Below are 25,917 nucleotides of genomic sequence, written 5' to 3'. Positions count from 1 at the left end.
AAATGCCATCACAGCTTTATTATGAAACAGAGCTGTCAGAGTTCACAGAAGGAGCATAAAGTGCAGGAGCTCCATTACAAAAGGCCTTCCTTCCATTTCTCCCAAAGCAACGGAGGTGGCATGCCACCACAGCCAGTGGGCACACACCTCACACGGCACACCCTGCATAAAGTATAAACTATAGAAGGAATATATCTGAAAATACTGTATTTGTTCTAATTACAAACCGTGGTTATAAAATACTCTTAAATCTGGCTTAACATATAAAGATACAATTCAAACAATTAGTCCCTTATAGTAGGGGCCATTCAAGAAAAAAAAAAAGTCCATAGGAGAATGATGTTATAAAATCCATGGGGAATCCCAACCTGGCCCGAGACTTCTCTTTGGCCAGCTAGAATGGCAGCACCCAGGCAAAGAGCTGGCTATGAAAGGTTCTAAGTCCATTTGGAGAAAGGAGCTCTGGTCGGGCCTCGGGCTAGGCCAGCTTCAGCCCTCACCTGTCCCTCACAGCGGTCCCGTGTCAGCCCGAGGGAGGGAGAGCCAGGGCGGGCTCCAATCCAGTCCGGGGCCGCCAACACGGCACTGGCTCGTATAAGCATGATGGACTGGTGAGATGCTTTACACACCTGAGAAACCCAATAAACAGAACAGGTGATGGTGTTTTACAAAGCCTGTGTTTGATGGCCCTCAAGCTTAGGCACTCTTCAGAGGGACAGGCACAGAGTTCCCCAAAAATGTAGCATGTGACCAAAGAGATTCAGATATCTGCTCCCACGCACCTTAAATATGTTCACTGAAGTGTTTGTTTTATAATAATATACTCATCAAGGGGATAAATATTTCTTTTCCTAAAAATCAATAATCAATCAAACAGTATTCAATAAGAATCATTGACTTAATAACATGGTAACACTTTTTAATATGCAAAATCCATTCCTTCTGGATACCGATTTGGGGCAAATTCTACCCAGAACAGAAATCTGATAGCCATGCTGAGCAACTGCCATGACCTAACTCCCAAGTGTGAAATCTCCACTTCCCTCCTTGGCAGGGGGGTGGAGAGAAAGATTCTCGATTGCACATTCATTAATGAAATAAGCCCTTCACTTTAAACTGGCAAACATCAAAACCTTGGAGCCACATTTTAATACTATTTCCTATTACTTGTCCAAGAGCAGAAGCATATCTAGAAGCAGAATCCAGTCCATGATCCCACACCTGGCTCCATCAGCAGGGAAGACTCAGTAGTCAGGCTCAGAATCCAGTGATGAGCTTTCCAGGGTCGCACCAACACAAGTGCATATCAAAGCCTGCTCTTCGTGCAAAATACCCAACTCACACTTACATTCCATTCAAACTACAGGACAAACCATCAGCTCTAAAAGACATCTACATACAACTGTAGTAGGGGGAAAAAAAAGACTAGAAGGAAATATACCAAAATATTAATGGTTGTCCTTGAGCTATAGAAATAGATTACTTCTTCAACTATTTTGTAGTATCCCAATTTTCTTTAAAGAGCAAGTAGTGCTATCAAGGCATTATAAATATGTATGTAACTATAAATATGAATGATACCATCAACCTAACTTAAATACTCTCTTGATTTTCCATCCCACGCTGGCAAGCTATAGTGATTGCTGTTCAAACGAGTTATGTTTTGCCCTCCTCAATACACCCACTCCCCACTTCTTTCTCAGCCCTCATTGCATTAAAACCAATCCCTAGCAGGGCATTGTTTTCATATCAGAAACATTCCTCCTGACACTAGAGGCACTTTCTTACTTCCAGCAGTCACCGCTTATCCCTATTTCCAAAGGACACCCGGAAACTTCCAGAAGGTCAAAGCCTTGGGAGCTGAAGGTAGTGTTCCCCAGGGAACCAGCCCTGCATCTGATGAGGGTAAATGGCCCATCCTTGACAATGCTCCCCTCACCAAGGAACCCTCCAGACACACACGCACAAACACGTCCTACCCTCCTCTCTCTGCTTCTCCTGATGCACGCTTCCACGCTAAGACAGGTGGGCTTAGAACACGCCAACGCCCTCACTTGGGGGCATTTTTATTGTGCAGAACCAGGATCTGCCTGCTAAGCCAACCTGCAGAGAGGACAGTCTGACATTCCCTTTAGAAATTCTAGACTTGAAACCCAAAGGACTTAGCAGTTTTCCAATTCTGTTTCATGAACCACCTAGGCCGCATAGAGGTGGGTTAGAGGTTCCTGAAATATTTAATTCAAATAGTTTTTAGAGTATATTTTTACACTACAATATAGCAATATGTACACTCATTCAATACCAAATTTTCCTACCTTGAAAACCACCAAATTGTTAATTTGCCTTTTCACTGCCTGATAGATTAAAGAACTGCTGTAAGTTTAACCTTAAAGTAAATTTAAACTAATAAAACCCATTTCACACATTGGGGTTCCATAAAGATTTCTTACTGCAAACAGGGTTCTGCTGCTAAAATAATTTGAAAACCACAGAAGATAAAGTCATTCATTTTTAAACTCTAAATTCTGTTCTTTCATGGGGTTTTGCCTAAGATCCTGTGCAAATTCCAGCAGGCCCCACACTGCTGCTGCCCCACTCGGAGGTGCTTGGGACAGTGGCGAGATTCCTGGCCACACAAGGACAGCCTGCCCTGCCCTCTCACAGGGGAAGGTTGCAAAGCAGGAAGCTCCTGAGTGAGCATGAGTATCCCTGAGGTCGCGAATCCCTCCCTCACACCTTCAGCGGGGTGTGCAGTCTCCCATCCATCCCAGTGAAGAGGAGACTTAGTTGTAGCCAGTGTCACTTTAGGTGAGAAAAACTCGGAGGCAACAGCTTCGCCCAAGCAGCCGATGCGTGGTTACTGCCAACACTGGAGGCTACGGACCCAATGCTCAGAGAATCTACAAGAAGCCCCTCACAGTGAGAGCGTGGAGATCATCGCCACAGCAAAAGTCAGAGAAAGGATGGGGGATGTTCTTGAGGTAACGACCAGGCAGCATTCAGGAGGCATCCAATGAGAACACATTTCCAAAACTTCGTGGTTGCTCCCAGTTCTGAGCCCGGACCCCCACCCTCACGGTTGTCACAGCCCTTTGGTGATGTTAGAGGTCAGGCAGTGAGGAGGGGTCTGGGGAGGGACCCAGCGACTCCTCTGTGTGTCTGAGGCTACTGGGCTGGGGTGGGGGACAACAGTGTCAATATTTAAACACTTTGTCATCTTCAAGAATGGTTTCAAATGGAGAGTCGTTTTGGCATAGAGGGGTTTTCTCCTTAGCTTTACCCTCACCTGTCAGGTCTCCATCTCTCAGCAGAGGTAGAAGTGAAAGGATCCACAAACACGTGAAACCCGGGTGTTTGGGCGCTGCAAGCAGAAAGCTAGCTTCCCTAGCCACAGCCGTGTGTGTGTGTGTGTGTGTGTGTGTGTGTGTGTGTGTGTGTGTGGTTTTCCCATATGGAAACCTGGCGTCCTCCATCAGACAGGTGGAGTGCGGTGGAGGGCGTAGTCTGTGGCAGGATCTGACTGTCAGCAGGAACGGCCGGGTCTGGAGCCCGCAGACCCGCAGGAAGGAGGCACTGAGTCCCCCACTGGCTCAGGGACGCAGCCAGTCCTCAGCCCCCTACTTCCCATCTCTGGGAGCAGTGGAGTCCTGGGGTCCACACACACCAGGAAGAGCCCAAGGGAACAGCATTTTTTAAGAAAATAGACCCCACCCCCAACTCTGAGACCCCCCAGGGGTCTTTGCTGGCAAAAGCCTGAGGCAGAAAAGCCCGCCCTCCGTCACGTGGTCTTGACTGAGGATTTCTTGCGGGCGCACAGGAGGGACACGTAGGGGACACCGATGAAGGCCCACTTCTCGCTGGGCCAGAACCTGATGACCGGGCCTTGCTCAGGGATCTCGGACGCGGCATCGAAGTAGGCAAAGCACACACAGCCCAGGTAGGCGGCCAGGCAGATGAGGATGTGCCTGGAAGGGAGACAGGATGGGAGGTGAGGCCTGCCCTGGCAGAGGCTGCGCTGCCTGCTGCAGGGTGCCTCCCACCCCACCCCCACCCCCGCCCCCTTCTGGCCTGACCCACCCTTCCTGGCGCAATGACCTTCGGGGCCTCTTCTAATTAGCAAGGGGAGAAGGAGGCCAGCAATCCCCGGTGAGCAGGAGAATGATAAATCTGGAGCAAACGGCCTGTTTTAGAATGTTCTGATATTCCAGCTTGGTAACAGGAACCACCATGCAAATGTCTTTGGGGTCCCACCCAGAAGACTGAGCCCCAGGGTTTACAACGGGGCTAAGAGGGTGGACCTATAAAGCACACTGTGAAGACTGATCAGACACACACAAAGTAAATGAAGATAACAGACAGGCCTTGGTAAGGAAAGCTGTCCATGACCTAGTATGTGGTGTGAGGAAGAAAAAAGGACCAGTTTGCATCATGTATAGAATGATGCTACTTTTGTTTTTTAAAAGCATAATGGAGACATACATATATTCAAGAAGGATATACCTCAGGCCTTTAACAACGGTTCTCTCTTTGGTAGATGGAATTATGAGAGCTTCTCTCTTTCTATATTCCTCCATATTGTTTAAACTTGCTATTAAAAAGCAAGCCATTTTATAACTGGGACAAAAAGATGGTCCATTTTGACAAACAAAGCAGAAAGTACACCAAATTTAGAAACAAATTAAAATTTAAACCAAAGTTATTACAGCATAATCTTCGAATTTTACTTACATTGTTAGTGTGCCCAGGGAACTTGCTTGGGTCAACAAAAATGTACTATATCTTGAATGAGGTCATATTTACACAGGTGTATGTACTTACCGAAACTCATCAAAGCATGCACTTACATCTGTGCACTTTATTTGGTTTTTAGGGGAGAGCAGGAAGGCAGTCCCCCACTACCACGTATCATGCAGCCGATTTCCCACATTTGGGGAAATCACAGGGTCAGCACACCGAGCGCCATGGATAAGCCTCGCCCTGGGAAAACCCCCTCTGTGATCACAGAATCTCCCTGCCAGGTAAGTATTCATCTGCGTGTTCTATTATCTGTCGATTATAACTCAACAAACATGTAAAGTGTTTATAAACTCACGAGTGTGAGTCAAGGTTGAACCTAAGAAATATCGGGCAATGGATGCTAAGGCTGGAATCCCAATTTGAGCTGTTCTATTTTATTTCGCCTTTTGCAAAGAGTTCTGAAATCCCCAGGCCTTTTTTTAAAATTGTTTTTTCAATTAGAGTTAACATACAATAATGGGAGTCCCCAAGCCTTAACCTGGGAGCAGATTGGGTCTCAAGGTGGATATATATATACAAGGTCACATGTTCAAGGAAATGTAAGCGAATTCTTCCCAACCATGTGGTTTTGAGGCATCTCCTGAGAGAAGCCAAGCTTCATCTGAATCAGATCTAACACAGTTTTTCCAACTCGTTACCAATGGAATTCCCTCCTGGAGGCTCTCAATTTGCAAGGGACATCCTACACGTTTTCCTTGGTCCCCGTTGTTGCTCGCATTACAAGTCCTGGAGGACAGCGAGGGGAAGATGACTGGGTCTGGAGCGGAAGTGGTTCCTAGGAAGCCACTCAGCGTCCTCCTCAGCTTCTGAGAGAAGGATGCTGCACACTTTGCAACCTGCTTCAATGTTTACCCAACAGTGTCTCCGGAGCATCCCAGGTATAGGTGCTCCAAGTCCCTCTTATCGAACACCTCGGCTGGTTTTATATAACCAGCTGGTGTCGTGAACAATTCACTTCACTTCTCTGGGCCTCTGTCTCCACCTGTAAAATGAATGGGTGAGACTGTCCCTAGATGACCTGTGAGGCCCAAGCATTCACCTGGTCATTCAAACCCGAAAGGGAACTTGGGTTGACCAAAATGCACGGCACCTTGAAAAAGGTCATATTTACCTCACTGTGGTTCCCGGTTGGACGTCCCTGGACTGGTCCCCACGTTTGTCCCAAGCCTTCCCCACCTCCCCCACCCGAGCGATCTAGCCAGAGCTCAAGTGACAGCTTCGGCTTTCAGGCTCCATTATGCTTTAATAATGGAGCTAGAGGTCAGAGACCCAGACTTGAAGCATAAACAATTAGGTCTTTTTGTTCTGGCTGAGCCAGCTTCCTGGAGCCCATTCTGCTTTGGACAGTAGTTTCTGTTGCTTCTGAAAAGTCTGACAGTGTCTGAGGGGAGGGGCACTTGGGCTCCCCTGTTCCCTGGGCACACCTGGGCACCTGGAAGGAGAACGGAGCCTAAGGAGAGTGCAGGGCTTACCACACGCAGTGCAGGTAGGGGAAGTGGAAGGACGACAGCAGCTCACAGAAGGCTCGGTCACTGATCCAGCAGAAGAGGGCCAGGGTCCACCAGAGGCCGGAGAAGAGGCCCAGCTTAAACACACGCACGTTGTCACACCTGCACGGGACCCAGATGCCATCAGTCCTGGTTTCCGCCCACCTCCCTGGCCGCTGGTCTGCTTCCTCACATCTCCCCAGCCCCGTGGCACTGGAATTCCTACCCCACATACCGTCACTCCGCCAGCCGTGGTTAGGATCCGTATGTGCACAGATGGGTCAGAGCCACACCTCTCACCCAGGCCCCTCCCTGACTCCAGACTCCAAACCCAGCTGCCTTCTAGACACGTCCACCGATGTCTCAGATCCACATTTAACATGTCCATAATGAACTCCTAACCTTTCCCCCAACCGAAACCTGTTCTTCTCCAGCCCTCTCAGGAAAGTAAGTCATTCCATTGCAGAAGCTCAAGTCAACTATAGAGACAATTTATTTTGCACTCTAAAAGGCAAAATAAACAGGCTTCTAGCCTTGCCATTTTTAAAGGTAAAATGAAAACTGACAGAAGCAAATATCAACAAATATATAGGCAATTGGTCTGGTACTAGCCGTATACACTCAATTTAATTGACGCCAGGAAGTTTGGCTTACGGAACAGCCCAGCACAGAGAGCTGGAGACGCAGTGTGTGTGCTGAGTGGCAAGAAAGAGGTGGAATGTCACATGGCGAGTCCCCTGGGGCGGGCGGGGCGGGCCCCTGGGATGCTGGGAGGGAAGCACTGCAGAGTCGGGGTCCAGGGCAGCCCGCACTGTCCCTTCCGCAGTTGGCGAAGGGCAGACCCTGCCAGATGCCGCACACCGGGCTTATCTGCACTTGGGGCTTATCCAAACCTGACCTCCACTGGGTACAGCCCCACTTTTCAGGGCTTGAATCAAAGTGCCAATGTGAGGTTAAGTGCAAAAGCAGGACCCAAGTTTAGAATAGGAAAATCTGAGCAGAAGTCTACTGTTGCTTCTCTTCTTGACCCTGTTGCATTCTCAAAGTTTTCCTTAACAATCAACTCACTCCTACGATCAGAAAAAAAAGAGTCTATTTTACAATATTTTAGATGTAGCTGAGTCACTCGGTAATGTGACAACACTACCCAAATTTCAGCAAATGTCAGATCATGACCCCAAGTCATAATAAATGTTATTTCCTCCTGGTCTGAGAGAAGGCTCAGAAAGGACAATGAAAATATGAAAAGACTAGAAACAAGCTATAGGATTGAGGCTAATGAGAAAGAGAAAAAGTGACTATTACAAATCCATTTCGGATGTCTTTATCAGCTATTTAACTGTGTGTGTTTTTCAAAGAGTTTCAAGATCTGTTAGTGGCCCTAGCTGGTTTGGCTCAGTGGATAGAGCATCGGCCTGTGGACAGAGGGGTCCCGGGTTCGATTCTGGTCAAGGGCACATGCTCGGGTTGCGGGCTCGATCTCCAGTAGGGGGCATGCAGGAGGCAGCCAATCAATGATTCTCTCTCATCATTGATGTTTCTATCTCTCTCTCCCTCTCCTTTCCTCTCTGAAGTCAATAAAAATATATTTTAAAAAAAGATCTGTTAGTGTTCTGAAATAGGTATCTTAATTCCCTGGTCCTTAAGGCTCCTCAAAGAAGCCAATGAGACAAGACCGACAGCGTCCCTCCATGGCCAGCTGGCAGGCTTACCTACCTCTTCAGCCACCTATGACCCTGCCAGGTATTGCTGACAATCAACACAACCCCCAGAGGCGGAGCAAAGGGTAGAAATGTACGTCTCCTCCCAAAACAAAGACTGAGAGAGCCGACTGACACATTCCACAGAGCGACGTTCACCAGGGGGGACAGAGAGAAGACTTCCGCCAGGACACCCCTGTCCACAGCAGTGAGAGAGTCATGCGTTTCTAAAAGTGGGCGCACAAAGCAGCAGCGTTTTCTAAGAGCACAGGGGCTGGAAGAAGACAGTCGTGTACACAAAGAGCTCAGCTAAAATGTTTCCCCCTATCAACATGAACACCGAGTATACAGCTTCCCAAAGGAAAATGCTTACCCAAGTTCAAAGGCTTTCCTGGTAGCTTGTAAATAAGAAACCAGCTCTAAGAGAAAGTTAGCCGTCGCCAGTATTACACCAGGAGTCAATGTTACCTTGTACACAGAAATTCATTTCTTTTTCCCTCTGTGTGTGACTGCAACTGCCTCTTTAGGACTCTTCCCCTTATTCTTGTCATATGAACAAACCTATTCTCCTTTCTATAGAGTTCACGCACTCTAGGCCCCTCGGTCTAGGGGCACACTAGGTCCTGGAGATGTTTCCGCTAAGCTAGCTTTGGACCCCTAGGATCGACTGCACCCACAAAACAGCTGCTCCCTCTTACAGAAAATGAGATCGAACCTGCTTTCAAACAACAGTCAGGAACTAACGAAAAGTCCAACTCCCCCTCCACACTGGGGGGAGTGAAGGAACAGGAGCTGGTGTGTCCCTGTCACAGGGACAGCGAAGGGCAGGGAGGACGGCACCCACCTCTTGAGCTCTGCGATGAGCAGCGCAGTGCAAGGAATCCCCAGCGTCATCAGAGAGATGTTGTTGATGGCGGGCTTGACAAATGCCAGGCACGTTGTAACTGCAGACAGGACGCAGACCACCGCCTTGAACCGGCCCCTGGATCGGTGAAAGCAAACCCAATCCATTAGCCAAGGAGGTCTTGTCTGTCAAAGGTGGACAAAGTGTAGGCACTGCTGGTGGGAGTGGAAGCTGAGAAGAACTTGAGCACCAAGTACCCAGAGCCTAAGAACCATTCACACTCACGGGCTCAGGAATTCACTTCGAGGAACTTATCCTCCGGGAATAACCAGACATTTTCTAAATACTTAGCCACGAGAACGGCAAAATTAGAATCAACCTCAGTCCCTAAGGGTGAGATATGGGTACTTGTTTTCTTATTCTTTTCACATGTTTTACAGCAGGATTTGGTAAACGTTTTTGGAAAGGGTCAGACAGTGAATATTTTAGGTTTTGCGGGTCACACAATTACTTCACTCTGCCACTGTGGATAGTAAGGGCGTGAACGGGCAGAGCTGTGCACCAACAGAACTTGATTTGCAAGGACAGGCAGTGGACCAATTTGGCCCACAGAGCAGAGTTTATGAACCCCCGTTCTGTAAGCTTCCTGGTTTAAAAGGAAAACGTCACTCTGGCCAGTGTGGCTCAGTTGGTTAGGTGTCGTCCATGCACGCAAAAGTTGCCAGTTGGTTTCCCGGTCAGGGCACATGCCCAGGTGTCGGGCTCAATCCCCAGTTAGGGGGCGTGCAGGGGGCAGCCAATCAATGTTTCACTCTCCTCTCCTCTCTCTAAATATCAATTGTGTGTGTGTGTGTTTGCAAAAAGAAAAAACCTCCTGTGTCTAGCACACAAAAGTAGAAGTCTTTAAAACATTGTAATAATGTCTATACTTACTGACAACCCAGTCTAGGATGCATTGGCATTTTGTCTTGACAACTTTTTGACACGACAAATCTTAGAAAAATAACTGATAGCCTCCTTTCGCTCTTGAGTGGAGGTGCTTTCAGTAGAAAGAGCCAGAATCGGCGACGTGATCCTGACCACGCTCCTTCCTCTCTCCTCGGGACTCCACTTCCTTATCGAGAAAATGAAAAGTCTGAACTAGATTGTCTCTAAGGCCTCATCTATGACTGAAATGTAAGAGCTCGTGATATTCCTGAAGTTTCTGGTATGAGCACAGTTTATTTTGGCCAAGAGCCCTGGAACAGGTCACAGTTAGGAAACTAATTTAAATGAAATTCCATCATAAAAAATCAAAGTTCATTGAAACCTTAAAAATACAAATTTATCTCTTAGAGGAAAACTATTTATCTTCAAGGAGCAGGAAATCATTGATCAAGCTGCCAACTTTCTGAGCGGAATGAACAGGAATTGTAGCCCTGAACTTCGACCAGAGGAAGAAAATATGTCTGGGAAAGGATCCAGGCAGCAAATCCCCGGGAGAATCGTGTTTTTCTCCTGACCTTGGCTGGCATCCTTCAGCTACTGGGTAAAAGGCTGCCTGCTCTCCCATCCCCAACGTGTGCATAACCCTTGGGGACCCACAACTACTCTCTCCCTGGGTTGAGGTGTTGTGACACACGCCACGGCTTTGGGCCTTTTTAGACTGGGGAAACACATAGTTAAAACTTCCACGTGGTATCAGCTCCCTGTAGCCAATGGTTTAGGATTCAGACACAGGCTCGAGAGAGCCACAGGGGCTCTCAGCACGGGTGTTCCAGTGCGACCCGTGTGTGCTCACACTCGGCCTCCTCACTCAGTGGCTGTGGGATCTCTGACAAATCACGGGACTCTCCCCAGGCTTCCGGTTTCCCATAGGCAAGTGGAGACACCTGCCTAAGGGTGTTTCTGCAAGCATTGCAGCACTCCATACAGTGCCTGGTACATGGTGTCTGCTCATAAAATCCACAATCACTGCCATCGCTTGAGAATAAATGCTCTTTAAAATATTATTGTTGTTAATAACAGCACACTCCCAGGGAAAATCTGACTGAGCTGGTGTTGCAATCACCGAAGACTCTAGATGGTACTGCCAGAGTTCAAAGGCAGCAAGCTTGACACAACATGCTTTCTGAAGGAGGGCAGACACCTCCCACGTCAGTCCGGTGGGCGTGGAGGAATGTGCTTTGGGAAGGCCGCTTAGCCATCTAGGACATCCTGTGAAAGCATGATGTTGCAACCAGCAGAAGGCAACAGAAATCACAGCAGCCCAGCCGACCCGGAGTGACCGGAGGCCCTCGGTACAAGAGAGCTCGCAATAGCCAGGAGCCAGGGGCCCCACGGGCTTTTCAGAGCGATGATGACTACTGCCGGCGCTGGTCCTGTTGTCAACTGTCTAGCCCGTTGTGGGTTCCAGCTGAACACAGGTCAGGGAACTCTTAGCACCCCTTCTTCTGGTGCTCCCCAAACCAAAATCTAGCCACCCGGCACCACCATCACATTATGATTATAACAAAGCTATTACTATTATCATTAGCTACCATTTAAAGCAGCAGTTTTCACTCTGTCAGACCCTCTGCCCATTTTTTAAAATCAAATATTTGTAATGGCCCTTTTACTCCTCTGAAGTAAAATGCAATTTATGGATGAGAAAACATCCCATCATTGTGACCACTATAAACTTCCCAGATGCCCCTTAAGAGGCAGAAATGTCCCTGGTTAAGATCCACTGCTTTAAACTACCCTGTAGGGTTCAAACAACCTATTTAGGACCAGCCCCTGACAGTCACAGGACTACAACATTTGGTCTTGGAAGGCCCACCCTGCCATTTTGTAAGTGAGGAACTGATAAGGCCAGAGAGTCGGAGATGGGACCCCAAGTCATCTAGTCAGCGTGAGGGCAGGACACGCAGACCCCAGCCTGCACCCTTGCTATTCAGGAGTCAAAGAATGAACTGCATTATACTAAAGTGAGGTCTGTCCCTAGACTTTGTAGAGGCAAACCCTTCAAAATCACAGCAGGATAAATTATTTTAGAAATGGATATAAATAGTCTATAATACTTCTTTGTTCTTGTTTTTTTTCCCTCAAAACAAAAATGTCTAAAAATTATTAATAACCATCTATAGTGGAGTGTGTGTCTGGCCTGCCACTTCCTGTGGAGCGGCCACCTGTCCGGGGCCCTGAAGCCAACGGAGGGGTTTGCTCTCCTCGCTCTCCCCATCGCTGGAAACTGAAGACAGACAAGTGGAATCGACATCCTTACTTAGAGTGAGCGACTTCCTGAACAGGCACCTTTTCTTTCTTTGCTCATTAAAACCCTCAATGCCCATTCTCTCCTTCCATTTGTATGCATATCTCAGAGATGCCAGCAGCAATCTCAGCAATCTCTCCGTGCCAGGGGCAGTCAAGAGAGCTAACTCTGATTGAGCGCTCACCTGTTATTAGTACCTAAGAAGTGCTGCAGTCATCTCGCAAAAACGCTAGAACTACCTAATTTTATAGATGAGGAAATAGAAAGTTAGAGTGTATACAGTTCATAAACCGGGAAGCTAGGATTCAAACCCAGGTACTCTCCAAGGCCAGGGATATATACATACATGGTGGTCAGTGCCGCCAAAGGACTCTGCTCAAACTGAGGAGAGGGGTCACAGCTTCCGCAGAGAAATGGCCCATGGGTCACAGACTTCCCTGCCTCATGCTATGTTTTCATTATTAAAGGTGGTAAGCGTGAATTACTACAGCCATTGCCCCATTTTCTCGTCTCCTGCTCATAACAACATTATCTCACACCTTCAAAGAAAGAGGTTCTCTCTTATGAATACATTAAAACATGTCACTTGGAATTTCAACCCAGGCCTCCAGAGTGCCACAAACAAATAAATAAAACCCTGTTCCCATGTCTTCCACTTCTCACTCAGATCCCAGGACTTGAAAGATGAGATCCAAGAGCAAAACAGTACCGGAGCTCTCAACCTGACACCCGCCAGGCTCAGGGAAGGACGGAGGGGCTGGTGGGCACCTTCGGAGACAACAGGAAAAGCCAAGAGGAAATGGTGTGCGTGTCAGGCAGAGTCAGAAAGTCCGCCTGCAAATTCACCTCATGACCCTGCCTGGTGCCACTGCCTCCGTCCCGCCCCTCACCCCTCCCGCTCACGAGGCTTTCTGACCACCCTCAGTCGTGGTCCTGAAGCTGAACAAGGAGACGGGGCAAGACTGGAAACCAGAGGCAGCTAAACCAACCTGTGTGGTTTAATGTGCTTTTCCTCCACTGAGGACAAGGCCTCAGCCACATGGAGACCGGATTTCATTATTCCATCTAAGATGGGGAACACCTTTTCACTTCGACTGGTAAACAGCTGGTCTCTCTCTCTCTTTCTCTGTCTCTCTTCCTCTCCCTCACCCTCCCGCTCCCTCTCTCCTTCCTCACCTCCCTCTCTCACTTTTTGATAAGTAACCTTCTTGAGGAGACCTCTTTCTACTTGATTATACTCAGAGATAACACTATTTAATTCAATTCCTGCTACCCAGGATGAAGATTCTACAGCTAATCCATTTAAAGTGTTTTCTCCCTACCTCATTTAAAAATACATTTTCATATTAAAAATTAACATGTGCTCTTTGTAAAAAGGAAAACTCTAGATTAAAGGTAAAAATGAGCCCTAGCCAGTTTGGCTCAGTGGAGAGAGCATCAGCCTGCAGACTGAAAGGTCCTAAGTTCGATTCCAGTCCAGGGCACATGCCTGGGTTGTGGGCTTGATCCCCAGTGAGGGGCTTGCAGGAGGCAGCCAATTCTGTCTGCCTCATCATTGATGTTTCTATCTCCCTCTCCCTCTCCCTTCCTCTCTGAAATCAATAAAAATACATATTTTTTTAAAAAGGTAAAAATGAAAGCTCTCTCCCCACCCCAATTCCTAAGAGTTTTGGTGGCTGTCCTCATCCTCCCAGGCATTTTTGTGCACGTACAAAGACATATACTCAACAAGAGGCTATTTCATTCATTCTAAAATTAGAATATTGCACACACAGTTCTACAATGTGTTTTTGCAGCCATTATATTTCATGGACACGCCTCCATCTCAGTCCATACACAGCAGTTAATAGCTGCATAGCTCCTGTCCTTGTACCAGCTTAACTGAATCCCTATCTTTTAGACTATTTATCCATAGATACCTTGACAAACATGTGGGTAATATGTTCTGGGAACATTTATCTTTATGAGGATGACTCTCTTCTGTTCCCTCAGATATTAACACCCTTATACAGCTCCTCAGGAAGGCATCCCTGACCAAACTCAAAGTTACTATGACCCCTTAACCAGCTTCATTTCCATCATAGCCTTCTCTCTCCCTAATAGTATGTATGTTTGTTGATTCACAATCTCCCCAACCTCAGTGTAAGCTCATCCAGGGCAGAGGTTTTGTTGTTTAATTTACTGCTACATCCCAGTGCCTAGAAGCCTAGAAAAATGCAAAGTAAAGAGTAAGTATTCAAAAAGTATTTACTGGATGAATACTCAAGCATATAAGCACAACACAACGGATATTAAAATGCATCCTTTCCTCAAATTCTGGGTTTCCACTTTGGAGGTGTGTGTGTGTGTGTGTGTGTGTGTGTGTGTGTGTGTCTCATCAGAAGCAAAAACACTGTACTTGGACAACTACAGTAATTATGGCTCCAAGAACCAATTCCTTAGTGGATTCTACTGTAAATTTATAAAATGGTGGAGTAGGTTGGACTAAAGGAAATAGTCTAACAGGAAATCAAGGGTCTTTGAACTGCCATTGAGAAATTTCTCCCCCACTGCCAATCTTTCCACTTTTTCTCACATCAAATAAGAGAGATATTTGACTTTCTGTCCCTAATGTTATAGAAATTCTTCTCCAAGCATATAGAATCCTCTCTGTTATCTGTCAGTTCATTTATACTGTCAGACTCTAAACAATCAGGGGGTATTAAACAGGTGTATGATGAGCTCGTCAGCAGGCTGGGCTTCATCGTGTGCTATTTTTCTTGTATATTACATTATATTGGGTATTGCACCTAGCAGGTGTCTAGCACAAGCTTACCTGTCATTCCGGAAGATCTTTGGCAGATACCTTCTAGGGAACCACATGGCCAGAGCACACATCAGAACCCAAAGGATTGCAAGTTCATCGAGCATCTGACCCAGGAAACTCAGAGTTGCATGGAAGTAGACGGATCCAATTCCTAGAATCAATTACAACCAATAAAAAGTGTCACCGAAGAAGAAAAGACTCACAAATTCAATACACTGCTTAAGGAGAGTCCTTTCACCAACCACTGTCGCAATCGCCAGATCGCTCGCTCTCTTTGAAAACAGAAACCAAAGGAAGAAACTCACACCACCTAGGCACGCAGACTTCAAGTCTAGAAAGAGGATTTCAAGGAAGGCCTAAATATCAGCACTTCAGAACTTGAATGATTCCACGGTTGAGCACGGTCTCTCTTCATCCACTAGCCTTCATGGGAACAGGCAGTAAAAAGAAGTCAACATTCTCTCCCTACTAAGAGTTCCCAATCTGCCTGTGGAAGGAATGGAAATTACCCAAGTATTTCCCAGAACAATGAAGGATCAAACAACTAGAATTTTTTTATTTTTTTTTACCGTTAGTCCATTAGAAACCACAGTCTCATCAGAGTTCAATTGTTCCACATGACTTTCTTCAGAAGTTCTCAGAAATTGCATTGGCATAACACCAATAGCAGTGACATAAATGAACTCTCAAATACAATTAAGTGATAATTACAGCCAACCTTGTTATCAAGCCCATATTCAGAAGAGTGCTTTTGGCCTCAAACAAGCAACATAAAAGTGCGCTAAGACGTCAGAGTGACTTTGGTTTATAAAACATAATGTTCACAGGAGACAGGAAGTGTTGGAATTCCATTTCCTCCCTTTCAGCCCATGCTCCCAAACGGGTCCACTTACCCACTACAACTAAAAGAGTCCATATTAAGTAGATGCCACTGTTGAAGCACGTTGCGTACTGGCGGAACAAGCACATGCAGATGGGAGGTAAAATGAAAAACAAGACGTTGCTGATCTGGGGGGAAATGTAAAATGAAAAGATAAATATTAAGTAAAAGGGGGGGAAAAAAAAACACAAAGCAACTTGTTCCAAGCACGTCCTTTGCAAACCGAGATCAATGTGGCCATGCATCTTGCCTAAGCACTTATACTTTTCTTCCTGCAGATCCACAACCAGGAAAACGTAAAACTCCTTGAATAAGCATGTGGCGGGCTCCTTCCCGCCGCTTTGGTCAGAGCAGCAGCAATAACAACACTGCCATCTGAAAGCTGCTCAAGGCTCCCCCTGGATTCAAAGAATCCGGGACTTGTTCTTTTCCCGCTCAGACGAACTAAGCAGCATTGTAATTTACTTGCACATACATTTTTTTTTTTACCATGAGATCTGTACTAAATAATGGTAAAAGTAAAGTTTAATAAAGGTGAGGCGGACTAGACAAGTTGGAGCCCCAGTAACTTTCTGCCCGCAAGGCCAGCCGTTCCTCCCAGGCCCACAGGAGGCAGGATTCTCCCTAGATTCCCCTGCCCCCCTTGTCGCTTTCTCACTCTAAAACCTACTTTCAGGTGAAGATCAAATTCGTAGGTTCTTTCCCAGCTTTAAAATGATACCATTTTATCTATTTATTTTTTAAATATATTTTTATTGATTTCAGAGTGGAAGGGAGAGGGAGAGATAGAAACATCAATGATGAGAGAGAATTATTGATCAGCTGCCTTCTGCACACCCCTATGGCAGTGGTTCTCAACCTTTCTAATGCCGCGACCCTTTAATACAGTTCCTCATGTTGTGGTGACCCCCAACCATAAAACTATTTTCGTTGCTACTTCATAACTGTAATTTTGCTACTGTTAATGAATCGTAATGTAAATATCTGTGTTTTCCGATGGTCTTAGGCGACCCTGCTAGCGGTTCTCAACCTGTCGCGACCCACAGGTTGAGAACCGCTGCTGTAGAGCCTAAGACCATCGGAAAACACAGATATTTACATTACGATTCATTAATAGTAGCAAAATTACAGTTATGAAGTAGCAACGAAAATAATTTTATGGTTGGGGGTCACCACAACATGAGGAACTGTATTAAAGGGTCGCGGCATTAGAAAGGTTGAGAACCACTGCCCTATGGGGATTGAGTGTGAAACCCAGGCATGTGCCCTGACCGGGAACTGAATTGTGACCTCCTGGTTCAACCACTGAGCCATGCCGGCTGGGCAAAAAAATGATATACCATTTTATCTTTCAGACTTCAGTGTGGATTTGAGCCTCTCTGTTATCTCTCCGGAAGGCATTTGGCTTTTTTTAAAAATATATATATATATATTTTTTTTATTGATTTCAGAGAGGAAGGGAGAGGGAGAGCAAGAAACATCAATGAGAGAGAATCATTGATCGGCTCCCTCCTGCACGCCCCCTACTGGGGACTGAGCCCATAACCCCTGACCGGGAACCGCACCAGTGACCTCTTGTTTCCTGGGTCTATGCTCAACTGCTGAGCTATGCTGTCTGGGCAGCGTTTGGCTTTTTTAAAAATATATTCTATCTAATGTAATATTAAAATATTATCATTTCAACATGTAATCACTATTTAAGTATCATTAGTAAGATATTTTCCATTCTCTTCGTTCAGATCCAGGCTGTGAAGCCTAGTGTGAATTCCACCCTGACCACACCTCTCCTTTAGGACCAGCCATACTTCCCGTGCTCAGTAGCCACATGTGGCCAGGGACCACCGTACTGGACAGAGTAACTGTGCTGGGGCAGACCCATCTCAGCCCGGCCCCTTTCCAGTGACAATAAGGTAATTTTACGTTTAACTTACTGAGAAACCACCGAACTCTTTTCAACAGTGACTAAACCATCTAATATTCCTACAAGCAATGTCCAAGGGTCCTAATGTTTCCATATCCTTACCAACACTTATTTTCTGGGGGTTGTTTTGCCTTATGAAGGCCATCCTAGAAGGTATGAAGTGGTAGGAATATTCAGCTTTTTAAATTTCATCTCTAAGTGTGGAGTGAGGGGCTCCTCATATAGGACTATGTACACAGAGGAAGTGTGCAGAAGGTGAAGACAACAGCTAAGTCTAAATGAGCAACCCCAATGGGAATGGGGTGGGAGGGGTACACACAAAAAGACTAAAGGAGAGTGCTTTCGGAGATGGAAGGGGGCAGATGAAGTCTGAAAAGCCAAGGGCATGGTGGCTTTTAAAACACGAACTATGAGGGTGAGTGCCTGAACTGAACTGAAGGGGCCAGAAAAGGTAGAAGGCTTTTTCCAGACTTACAAAATCACATTGGTGCACAACTATACAAAATGCATCAGCAACCCCCAGAACTTGAGGCGCAGTACAGGTAAGGGTTGGCACCATCAGTGGCCAACATAGGCCCCCATCACCTTTTGTGAACAAGAGAGATCAGGAGTGACACCATTTTCAGCAAGAGGAGAAAGACAGAGCGGGAGAGAAATAATACAAGGAAAGACAGGTAAGATCCTTTGTCGGGGACGGGATGGGAGCAGGACTGCTGCCTTTGGTTAAAATCCCAGGCTGAAATCCCTAGCGGGCTGCATCATTCTGGAGAATGGGGTACCTTTTTCTAGGTGGTCTACTCTGATGGGGATCAAACTGGCGACCTTTTGGTGCTTGGAACAACAGCTCAACTAACTGAGCCACACCAGTCAAGGCTGCAACTTTCTCTTCTCATTTAACAACATGCCTTATAAATCTTTTCATCTTAGTTCATATAGATTTATCTCCTCACTTGCGAAAAGTGCTGCAGTTGGCAGGAGTTTTTTGGTTTTCTGTGGGTTTTTTAGCCATTCCCCAGTGGAAAGACACCAATTTACAGCCCCACCTACAATGTTGGAAAATATAACACATTTGTTTTTTATCCGCAATATATCTTTATTGCCTCAAGTCCTCTCAGTCTCCCTTGCATCAGCCAAGTGCAGCTAACTGCTGCCAAGCTGCCCCAAATGGCTCTGTCAATTTATATTACCACTAACAAGGTACACACGAATCACTTTTAAATGTATTTACACATTACTCACGAAAGCATGAGTTGTTTATTATAGCTGCAGTAAAATTATACTTCAAAACACTTTTTTTTATGCACATATTAGAGATTTCAGTTTATAAGCACCATTTTAACAGATACACCCAAATAATATGAAATCACATTATTAACTTCTACACAGCCCATCTATCAACATCTGCTGGCCTCCACCAGACCTTTTAAACAAGTCAGTCTATGAAAAGGAAAAGATCAAATTAGAAGGAGACGCTCCCCAAGACAAAAAGAGGAAGGAACTCCCAAAGAAATACGGAAAAGCAAATGAGTTGTGGTTAAAAGACAGATTCAATGGCTCCATATCTACTGAGAAATGAAACTTCCTCTCAAAATCATATGGGGTCACTGAAGTTGAAGAATAGTTCAGACAAGAGGTATTTTTTAAAGCCTATTGTTGGATTATCCTTTGGAGAATTGGATTATTTAATGCCTGCAGAACAGATTGTTTTAATTGAAAGGAAAGCAAAAAATTTTAAATGTATTATTTCCTTAGAAAATTCCTCATTCTATGAATTCCCACATAACATTTGCACCAAAGTAATCTCATGAACACACTGCAATCTCACCCTGATGCATGTGAATGGGCACTTCCCCAGCAGAGGGTAAATACTGACAAAGCAAGAGGCTCTGAGTTTTTCTCAACAAGTTCATAAGCAGATAAGGGTCAACACCCTGAATAAGAAAATTCCCTGTGTGTCTTCATTGTATGCATATTCCTAACCATCCATCCCATGGCTCACCTCCAGCCTCTGAGATGACCAACTGTCCTGGTTTGCCTGGGACTAAGGAGGGTTTTCAGGACATGGAACTTTCACTTTTAAAATCAAGAAAGTCCACTTTTGTCCTTGGCAAACCAGGACAAGTTGGTCACTCTGATGGATGGATGGATGGATGGATAATTATGTCCTGCAGATAATGGGATGTGGGCTTTTCCATATAAAGAGGACTATAACTTTCCTTATCTGATTGGGGTAGGTAACAGATCATGGGTTAATTTTATGCATATGTTTTGCTTCAAGACTTTTTTCAGCACCAGTTGATTTCCTTCTGTCCCACTGAATCACTGCCCAGCAACAGAGTCCCCAAAGGCTAAGTCCAGTGGTTAAAAGGCACCCTCCCCACTTCTCCAAAGCAGCTAGGTCTGGAGTCTTCCTCTTCAGTGTAGCTGGGGCCTTAAAACCTAAACATTAAAAAAAAACACACCACTGAATTCACCTGGCTGGTGCGACTCAAAGGTTGAGTGTTGACCTATGAACCAGGAGGTCGTGGTTCAATTCCCAGTCAGGGCACATGCTTGGGTTGCAGGCTTGATCCCCAGTGGGGGACGTGCAGGAGGCGCCAATCAATGATTCTCTCTCATCATTGATGTTTCTATCTCTCTCTCCCTTTCCCTCCCTTTCTGAAATCAATAAAAATACATTCTTTTAAAAAGAAACTGAATTTAATAAAACTTGTATATAGAAGAAATAGTACACAATGTGCTCAAGCAAAAGACTGTGTTCTTAGAGAAGATATTTGTGTTTGGCTGAAGAAAAGGATAAGATTTGGGGCAAGATGGGAGGGGGTTTGGGGGATGGAGGAGTGGGTGAAAAAAGGTGAAGAGATTAAGAAGTTCAAATGGGTTGTTACAGAATAGTCATGGGGATGTAAAATACAGCATAGGCAATATCTAATATTTAATAATGTTCTAGTAATATTCTAATGTATGGTGTCAGATTTGATTTATCAGGATGATCACTTAGTAAGTTATAAATGGCTAATAACTGGGGTGTGTACACCTCAAACTAATATAATAATGTATGTCAACTGTAATTGAAAATAAAAAAAGATTAGCAATAATTATCCGCCTTTAAAGTGAATATTCCCTTTGACACAGCACTTCCCGACCTAGGATTAGCCCTTGCAAAAATATATCCAGATGCATGTCTGAGGATAGTCAGTGCATCACTGTTCAGAAACCAATAAAACAAACAGAAACTGCCTTAAAAGTCCATCAATAAGGAATTAACTGGTTAAATAAATTATGGCTAATCCATTAAATGATATACTGTGTAGACATTGTAAAAAGAAAAATAAGAGCCAATATAGGACTATCTCCAAGACATACCAAGTGAAAAAACCAAGGTGCAGAAGAGTTTGTGTAGTAGTACCTCAATTGGGTTGAAAAAAACTTAGATTGGGTTGTGTATGCAATATACATACATATTTCACAGACTTACACAAATAATACAAGTGCTTTTTAAAATGTATTTTTATTAATTTCAGAGAGGAAGGGAGAGGAAGAGATAGAAACATCTATGATGAGAAGGAATCATTGATTGGTTGCCTCCTGCACACCCCCTACTGAGGACGGAGCCCACAACCCAGGCATGTGCCCTTGACGGGAATCGAACCCAGGACCCTTGAGTCCACTGGCTGATGCTCTATACACTGAGCCAAACCAGCGAGGGCTACAAGTGCTTTTTATATGCCTAGAAAAAGTCTGAAAAGATACAGAAGAGCTCTGGCCAGTGTTTCTCAGTGGTTAGAGCATTGGCCCATGCACCAAAGGGTCACAGGTTCGATTCCTGGTCAAGGGCAAGTACCTGGGTTGCAGGTTCAATCCCTGGCCCTGGTCAGGGCATGTGTGGGAGGCAACCAATCAATGTGTCTCTCTTTCTCTCTGACCCTTCCTCCCTCCCTTCCACTCTGTCTAAAAACCAATGGAAAAAATATCCTCGGGTGAGGATTAACAACAACAATTATACAGAAGAAAGGGTATTTTTCATTTTATAACATGAATACTCTGAATTTTTTACCATATCATGTATTACTGTTATAATAAACAACAACCAAAACAATAAACTACTTGAAACAAACTTTTCATATCAAGCATCATAGATCAAATGGTCCCAAGACAGGAGTTTAAGTTAAAGAACAACTGAATAACAAATAGATGTATTATGCCACATAAATAAATCTAAGGTGCTACAATGGCACTTGTATCTTCACAAGTTGTACCTTAGCAGAGTCAGGTGGACCAAATTCTAACTCTAGTTCTGCCATTTTTTTAAAGTATATTTTTATTGCCAAAACCGGTTTGGCTCAGTGGATAGAGCGTCGGTCTGCGGACTGAAAGGTCCCAGGTTCGATTCCGGTCAAGGGCATGTACCTTGGTTGCGGCCACATCCCCGGTAGGGGTGCGCAGGAGGCAGCTGGTCGATGTTTCTCTCTCATCGATGTTTCTAGCTCTCTATCCCTCTTCCTTCCTCTCTGTAAAAAATCAATAAAATACATATATTTTTTTTAAAGTGTATTTTTATTGATTTCAGAGAGTAAGGGAGAGAGAAACATCAATGATGAGAGAGAATCATTGATCAGCTGCCTCCTGCACTCGCCCCAGTGGGAATCGAGCCCACATCCCAGGCATGTGCCCTGACCAGGAATCAAACCATGACCTCCTGGTTCATAGGTCAACACTCAACCACTGAGCCACACCAGCCGGGCTCTGCCATTTTCTTGGACCTCAGCAAGTTGCATACTCGATCTAGGCCCCAGTTTCCTCCTTTATAAAATGGGCATAGAAAATAGCACCCACTTCCTAGGGTGGCCCAGCAGAGCTTCAGCAACACAGCAAACAATTCATGGAAACCAGCGTAACTGGAGTTGTGGTGGCGATGTGCTACCCCAAACTTATTAAGAAGCTTCTGGATCCCTCTCCCGGGCTTCTGACTTTACATCTTCAATTCCTTAAACTTCTCCTCCAAATGAGTAATAATTATTATTTTCTTGTTAACTGATAACTACACCTGCTGCCTTACTATGAGGATTTAATCAGATGTTAATCTCCAAGTAAAGGCTCACTGCCTTCCTCAGCACAGGAGTAAGAGGTTTGTCCAGTGACGTATAAGCACCGCCGATAACCAGGGCACGGGAACAGAGAAGCTATGGTTTTTGCTAAACTCTTTGGACCAACAAAGTTTGGTGACCAACCACTTCTCTGAGACCTTAGGCTCTGGGCATTGCTGAAGCAAATTTTGTGGCTTATAAGTATTTCAGAGAATAAGGTTTGTCAGGCAGACCAGCTGGGCTAATCAGCCACGATGCTGCAGCTAAAGATCAACAGTTGGTTTTTCTTTTCTTTTTCTTTTTTTTTACAGAGAGGAAGGGAGAGGGAGAAAGTCAGAAACATCGATGAGAGAGAAACATCAATCGGCTGCTTTCTGCACACCCCTTACTGGGGATGTGCCCAAAACCAAGGTACATGCCACCCTTGACCGGAATCAAACCTGGGACCCTTGAGTCCGCAGGCCGATGCTCTATCCACTGAGCCAAACCGGTCAGGGCAACAGTTGATTTCTAAAAAAGATTTTGGCACTCACCACATAACTGCTCCAATGGAACCAGATTAAAAGTGAGGACCAAACAAATCCTCCCCTTTAACCAGCAATCCGGGGCTTTTCAAGGCAGGCTCCGTGCAGCTATACCCTTTTTGGCCAAATAACCAGGCCTGACTTTCTGCTGGCCTCAGATTCCACCGATAATGACTTTGCAGAGCGTAGGAGAACCTGTCCCCAAGCTGTCATTTCTTCTTTAACTCTTGTGAAATCCCTAGTAGCAGTCCCCACTTTCCAATGGAGCACCTGAGTCACTGGTGTTGCAAGTACCCAGCCCTGCTCCACAGAGGTGTGGGCGCCCACCTGCACTGATAGCGTGCGCTGGAAAAGGTTGTCCGGTAGGTGAGGTGTGGCCTCCTCCACTACCTGTACCCACCAACAGCAGAAGACGAGGTGTTCTGGAGGAACTACCCTGGCCATATAAAAGCAGCAGGAGTGTTTGCGGAGAGGGCAGCCGCAGCCGTGCGCTTCAGCAATAAGAGGACCCATGGCGCAGACTTCTGAATTGTGGCCCCGACTCGCCAGAAATGAGAGCATGACAGCTCCCTTCTCAAGAGCTCGGTTTGCTCATCAGTGAGTAGGAGGGCAGGGACCAACTAGGAGGGCAGGGACCAGCTCAGCAGCGATCCCTCCAGGCAACAAGCACCTGGCCGATGCCAACGTTCTCTCCAGCAAATCTCCGGTGAAAATTCTAAAGAACCACCTCAGCTTCTCAATGAACCTTAAACCAGGAGTTCCTGTTTTCCCCGTTGGAGCAGCGAAAAGATAAACCACTCAAATGACCACGCAAAGTCTTGCATCTGGTGCCAGAATCCTGAGCCTGGGGCACAGCGAAAGGAAGAAGTCTTTCCCTCCCACGTGCAAAGCTTTTCCTCCCGCAAAGACTAAGCGCACACAGGGTTCTGCAGGGGGGAAGGTGCCGCAGCTAGAGACCTAGGCAAGTCCAGAAATCATGTGCACAATCACTGCCAAGTCTCCCTTTCCCTCCCCGGACTTCAGAACTAGAGAGTGCACAGGCCTGGGGGAGCTGAATGGGAGCTGGCGTAGGACTGGGTGCTAAGTAAGGCAAGGAAATAAGAACTCGTCGTAATGAACTTGGTTTCGGCCCAAAGTAACTCGACCTACTATCGATGCATACGCGGGTTGGGGCCAGTGGGCATGATCGGCGCGGGCCCCGCTCCCGAGACCTGCCGGCGTGCCGCCCGGTTCCGGGGACTCCTCGGGCAGGTGTTCGGAGCCCAAACGCACAATGCGACCCAAGTGCGTCACGCCCCGGAGATCCCAGCGGCGGACGGGAGCTGTCCCGGCAGGTTCCCCGCCCGCAGCCGGCCGCCCTCGGAGACGGGCTGACACGGAGCACTGGCTCCAGGACGGGAGGGGACCGCACGACACAACAGAGTCCGCAGGAATGACACGAGGAGGAAGCCGAGCCCAGCCGCCGCGGTGGGGGCAGGAGAGAGAGGGGCCGAGGGAGACCTGGAGGGAGCGGGCGGGGAGGGGGCGTCGGCGGACTCCGGCCCCGCAGAGAGAACGCCCCAGAGCCACGCGCGGCCACGTCCAGGTTCCAGGCGCCGCGGCGCCGGGGACAGCCCCTCCCGCGAGCCCCCGGCGCCCCCGCGCCCGCGCCCCGCACCGTGTTGTAGAACTCGGCGATGGCAGGCACGATGGTGTAGTTGTCCTCGCACCAGTCCACCTCCGAACTGCCAGCCCGCAGCTGATCCCACCAGTGCGGGGCGCTCATGGCCGCCCCGGAGCATCGGAGCAGCCGCTCCCGCGGCCCAGAGGAAGCCAGAGCGGCTGCGAACGCCGACAGCGGCGGCGGCGGCGACAGCGGCGGTTTTATGCACAACGGGCGGCCGCCGGATGTGGCGCCCCGGGCCGGCCTCCCCGCGCTCCGCTCCGCTCCGCCTGTGGGCCGGGCCTCGCTCGCAGACCCCGCCCCCGCCCGGCCCCGCCCCCTGCGGGCGCCCCCGGGCAGCGAGCCGGCCACGCCCACTCCGGGGCGGGCTGTGCTGGGAGCGGGTGTAGGAGGCGGAGCCCGGCCTCCGAAGCTTCCAGGCGTTCTCACTCCCCGCAGGTTTGTCAGAGGCCTCGACGGTCCTGCCCGCGCCCACCTCCCGCCTCAGACTCCACCCCACCCCCAGCCCCAATTGTGCAAAGAGCGCCAGGCCCGCCCTCAGGAGTGGAGTGTCCCGACCCCTATGGAGTCTTGGGAAGTTTGTGCCCATTTCCCTGCTCAGCGCGTGGGCCCCCGCGCTCACACCTGAGAAAGGGCCTGGGTCCTTCCGAAGCAGGTAAGGCCTGGCTTGGTGCGGTGGGCTGGAGGGGCAGCCTGCAGGGCCCTCTGCCGCCCACTCCCGGATGGAGCACTGATGCAGTTTCGAATATGTTCCTGCCCTCGGTCCCCTGGACTCGGGGTTAGGCTTTAATCTAGTCTAACATTAGACCTGGGGGTCAACCTTCAGCCATCCCAACCCTCCAAGGATGTAGTGGGGCAGGTATGGCATCTCCAGGACACCCAAGGTACAAGACACGATGACACTCACTATGTGCCAGGCGCTGTTGGAAGAGCTTCCAGGTGTCGCTCATTTGGTGCTCCCAGCGGGATCCTATGG

The 25,917-nt window shown here is 47.1% G+C and overlaps 1 protein-coding gene across 1 annotated transcript; it reads right to left on the bottom strand.

Moving 5' to 3' along the window:
- ACER2 (alkaline ceramidase 2) lies at positions 1–25,160 on the bottom strand. Its single transcript, XM_079789999.1, has 6 exons — positions 24,936–25,160; positions 15,760–15,874; positions 14,876–15,017; positions 8,829–8,966; positions 6,270–6,407; positions 1–3,965 (listed from the first exon to the last, which is right to left on the bottom strand). The coding sequence occupies exons 1-6, from the start codon at positions 25,041–25,043 to the stop codon at positions 3,779–3,781; spliced, it is 828 nt and encodes a 275-aa protein (XP_079646125.1). The 5' UTR covers positions 25,044–25,160; the 3' UTR covers positions 1–3,778.
- Positions 25,161–25,917: the final 757 nt, after the last annotated feature.

Source organism: Cnephaeus nilssonii (genome assembly GCF_951640355.1).
Source record: "Cnephaeus nilssonii genome assembly, chromosome: 14".
In the NCBI taxonomy this organism is placed as follows: domain Eukaryota; kingdom Metazoa; phylum Chordata; class Mammalia; order Chiroptera; family Vespertilionidae; genus Cnephaeus; species Cnephaeus nilssonii.
The sequence above is the reverse complement of the archived record's forward strand: the minus strand, read 5'-3'. Positions and strand labels throughout refer to the sequence as shown.

What these genes read in the sequence shown, in the direction of transcription:
- ACER2 (XM_079789999.1), bottom strand. Translation starts at nt 25,043, where the DNA reads ATGAGCGCCCCGCACTGGTGGGATCAGCTGCGGGCTGGCAGTTCGGAG. An exon ending in TCGCCGAGTTCTACAACACG is followed by an intron (nt 15,875 to 24,935) that starts GTGCGGGGCGCG and finishes ATTTCCCCCCAG; the next exon opens with ATCAGCAACGTCTTGTTTTT. An exon ending in GACTCTTTTAGTTGTAGTGG is followed by an intron (nt 15,018 to 15,759) that starts GTAAGTGGACCC and finishes AATTGATTCTAG; the next exon opens with GAATTGGATCCGTCTACTTC.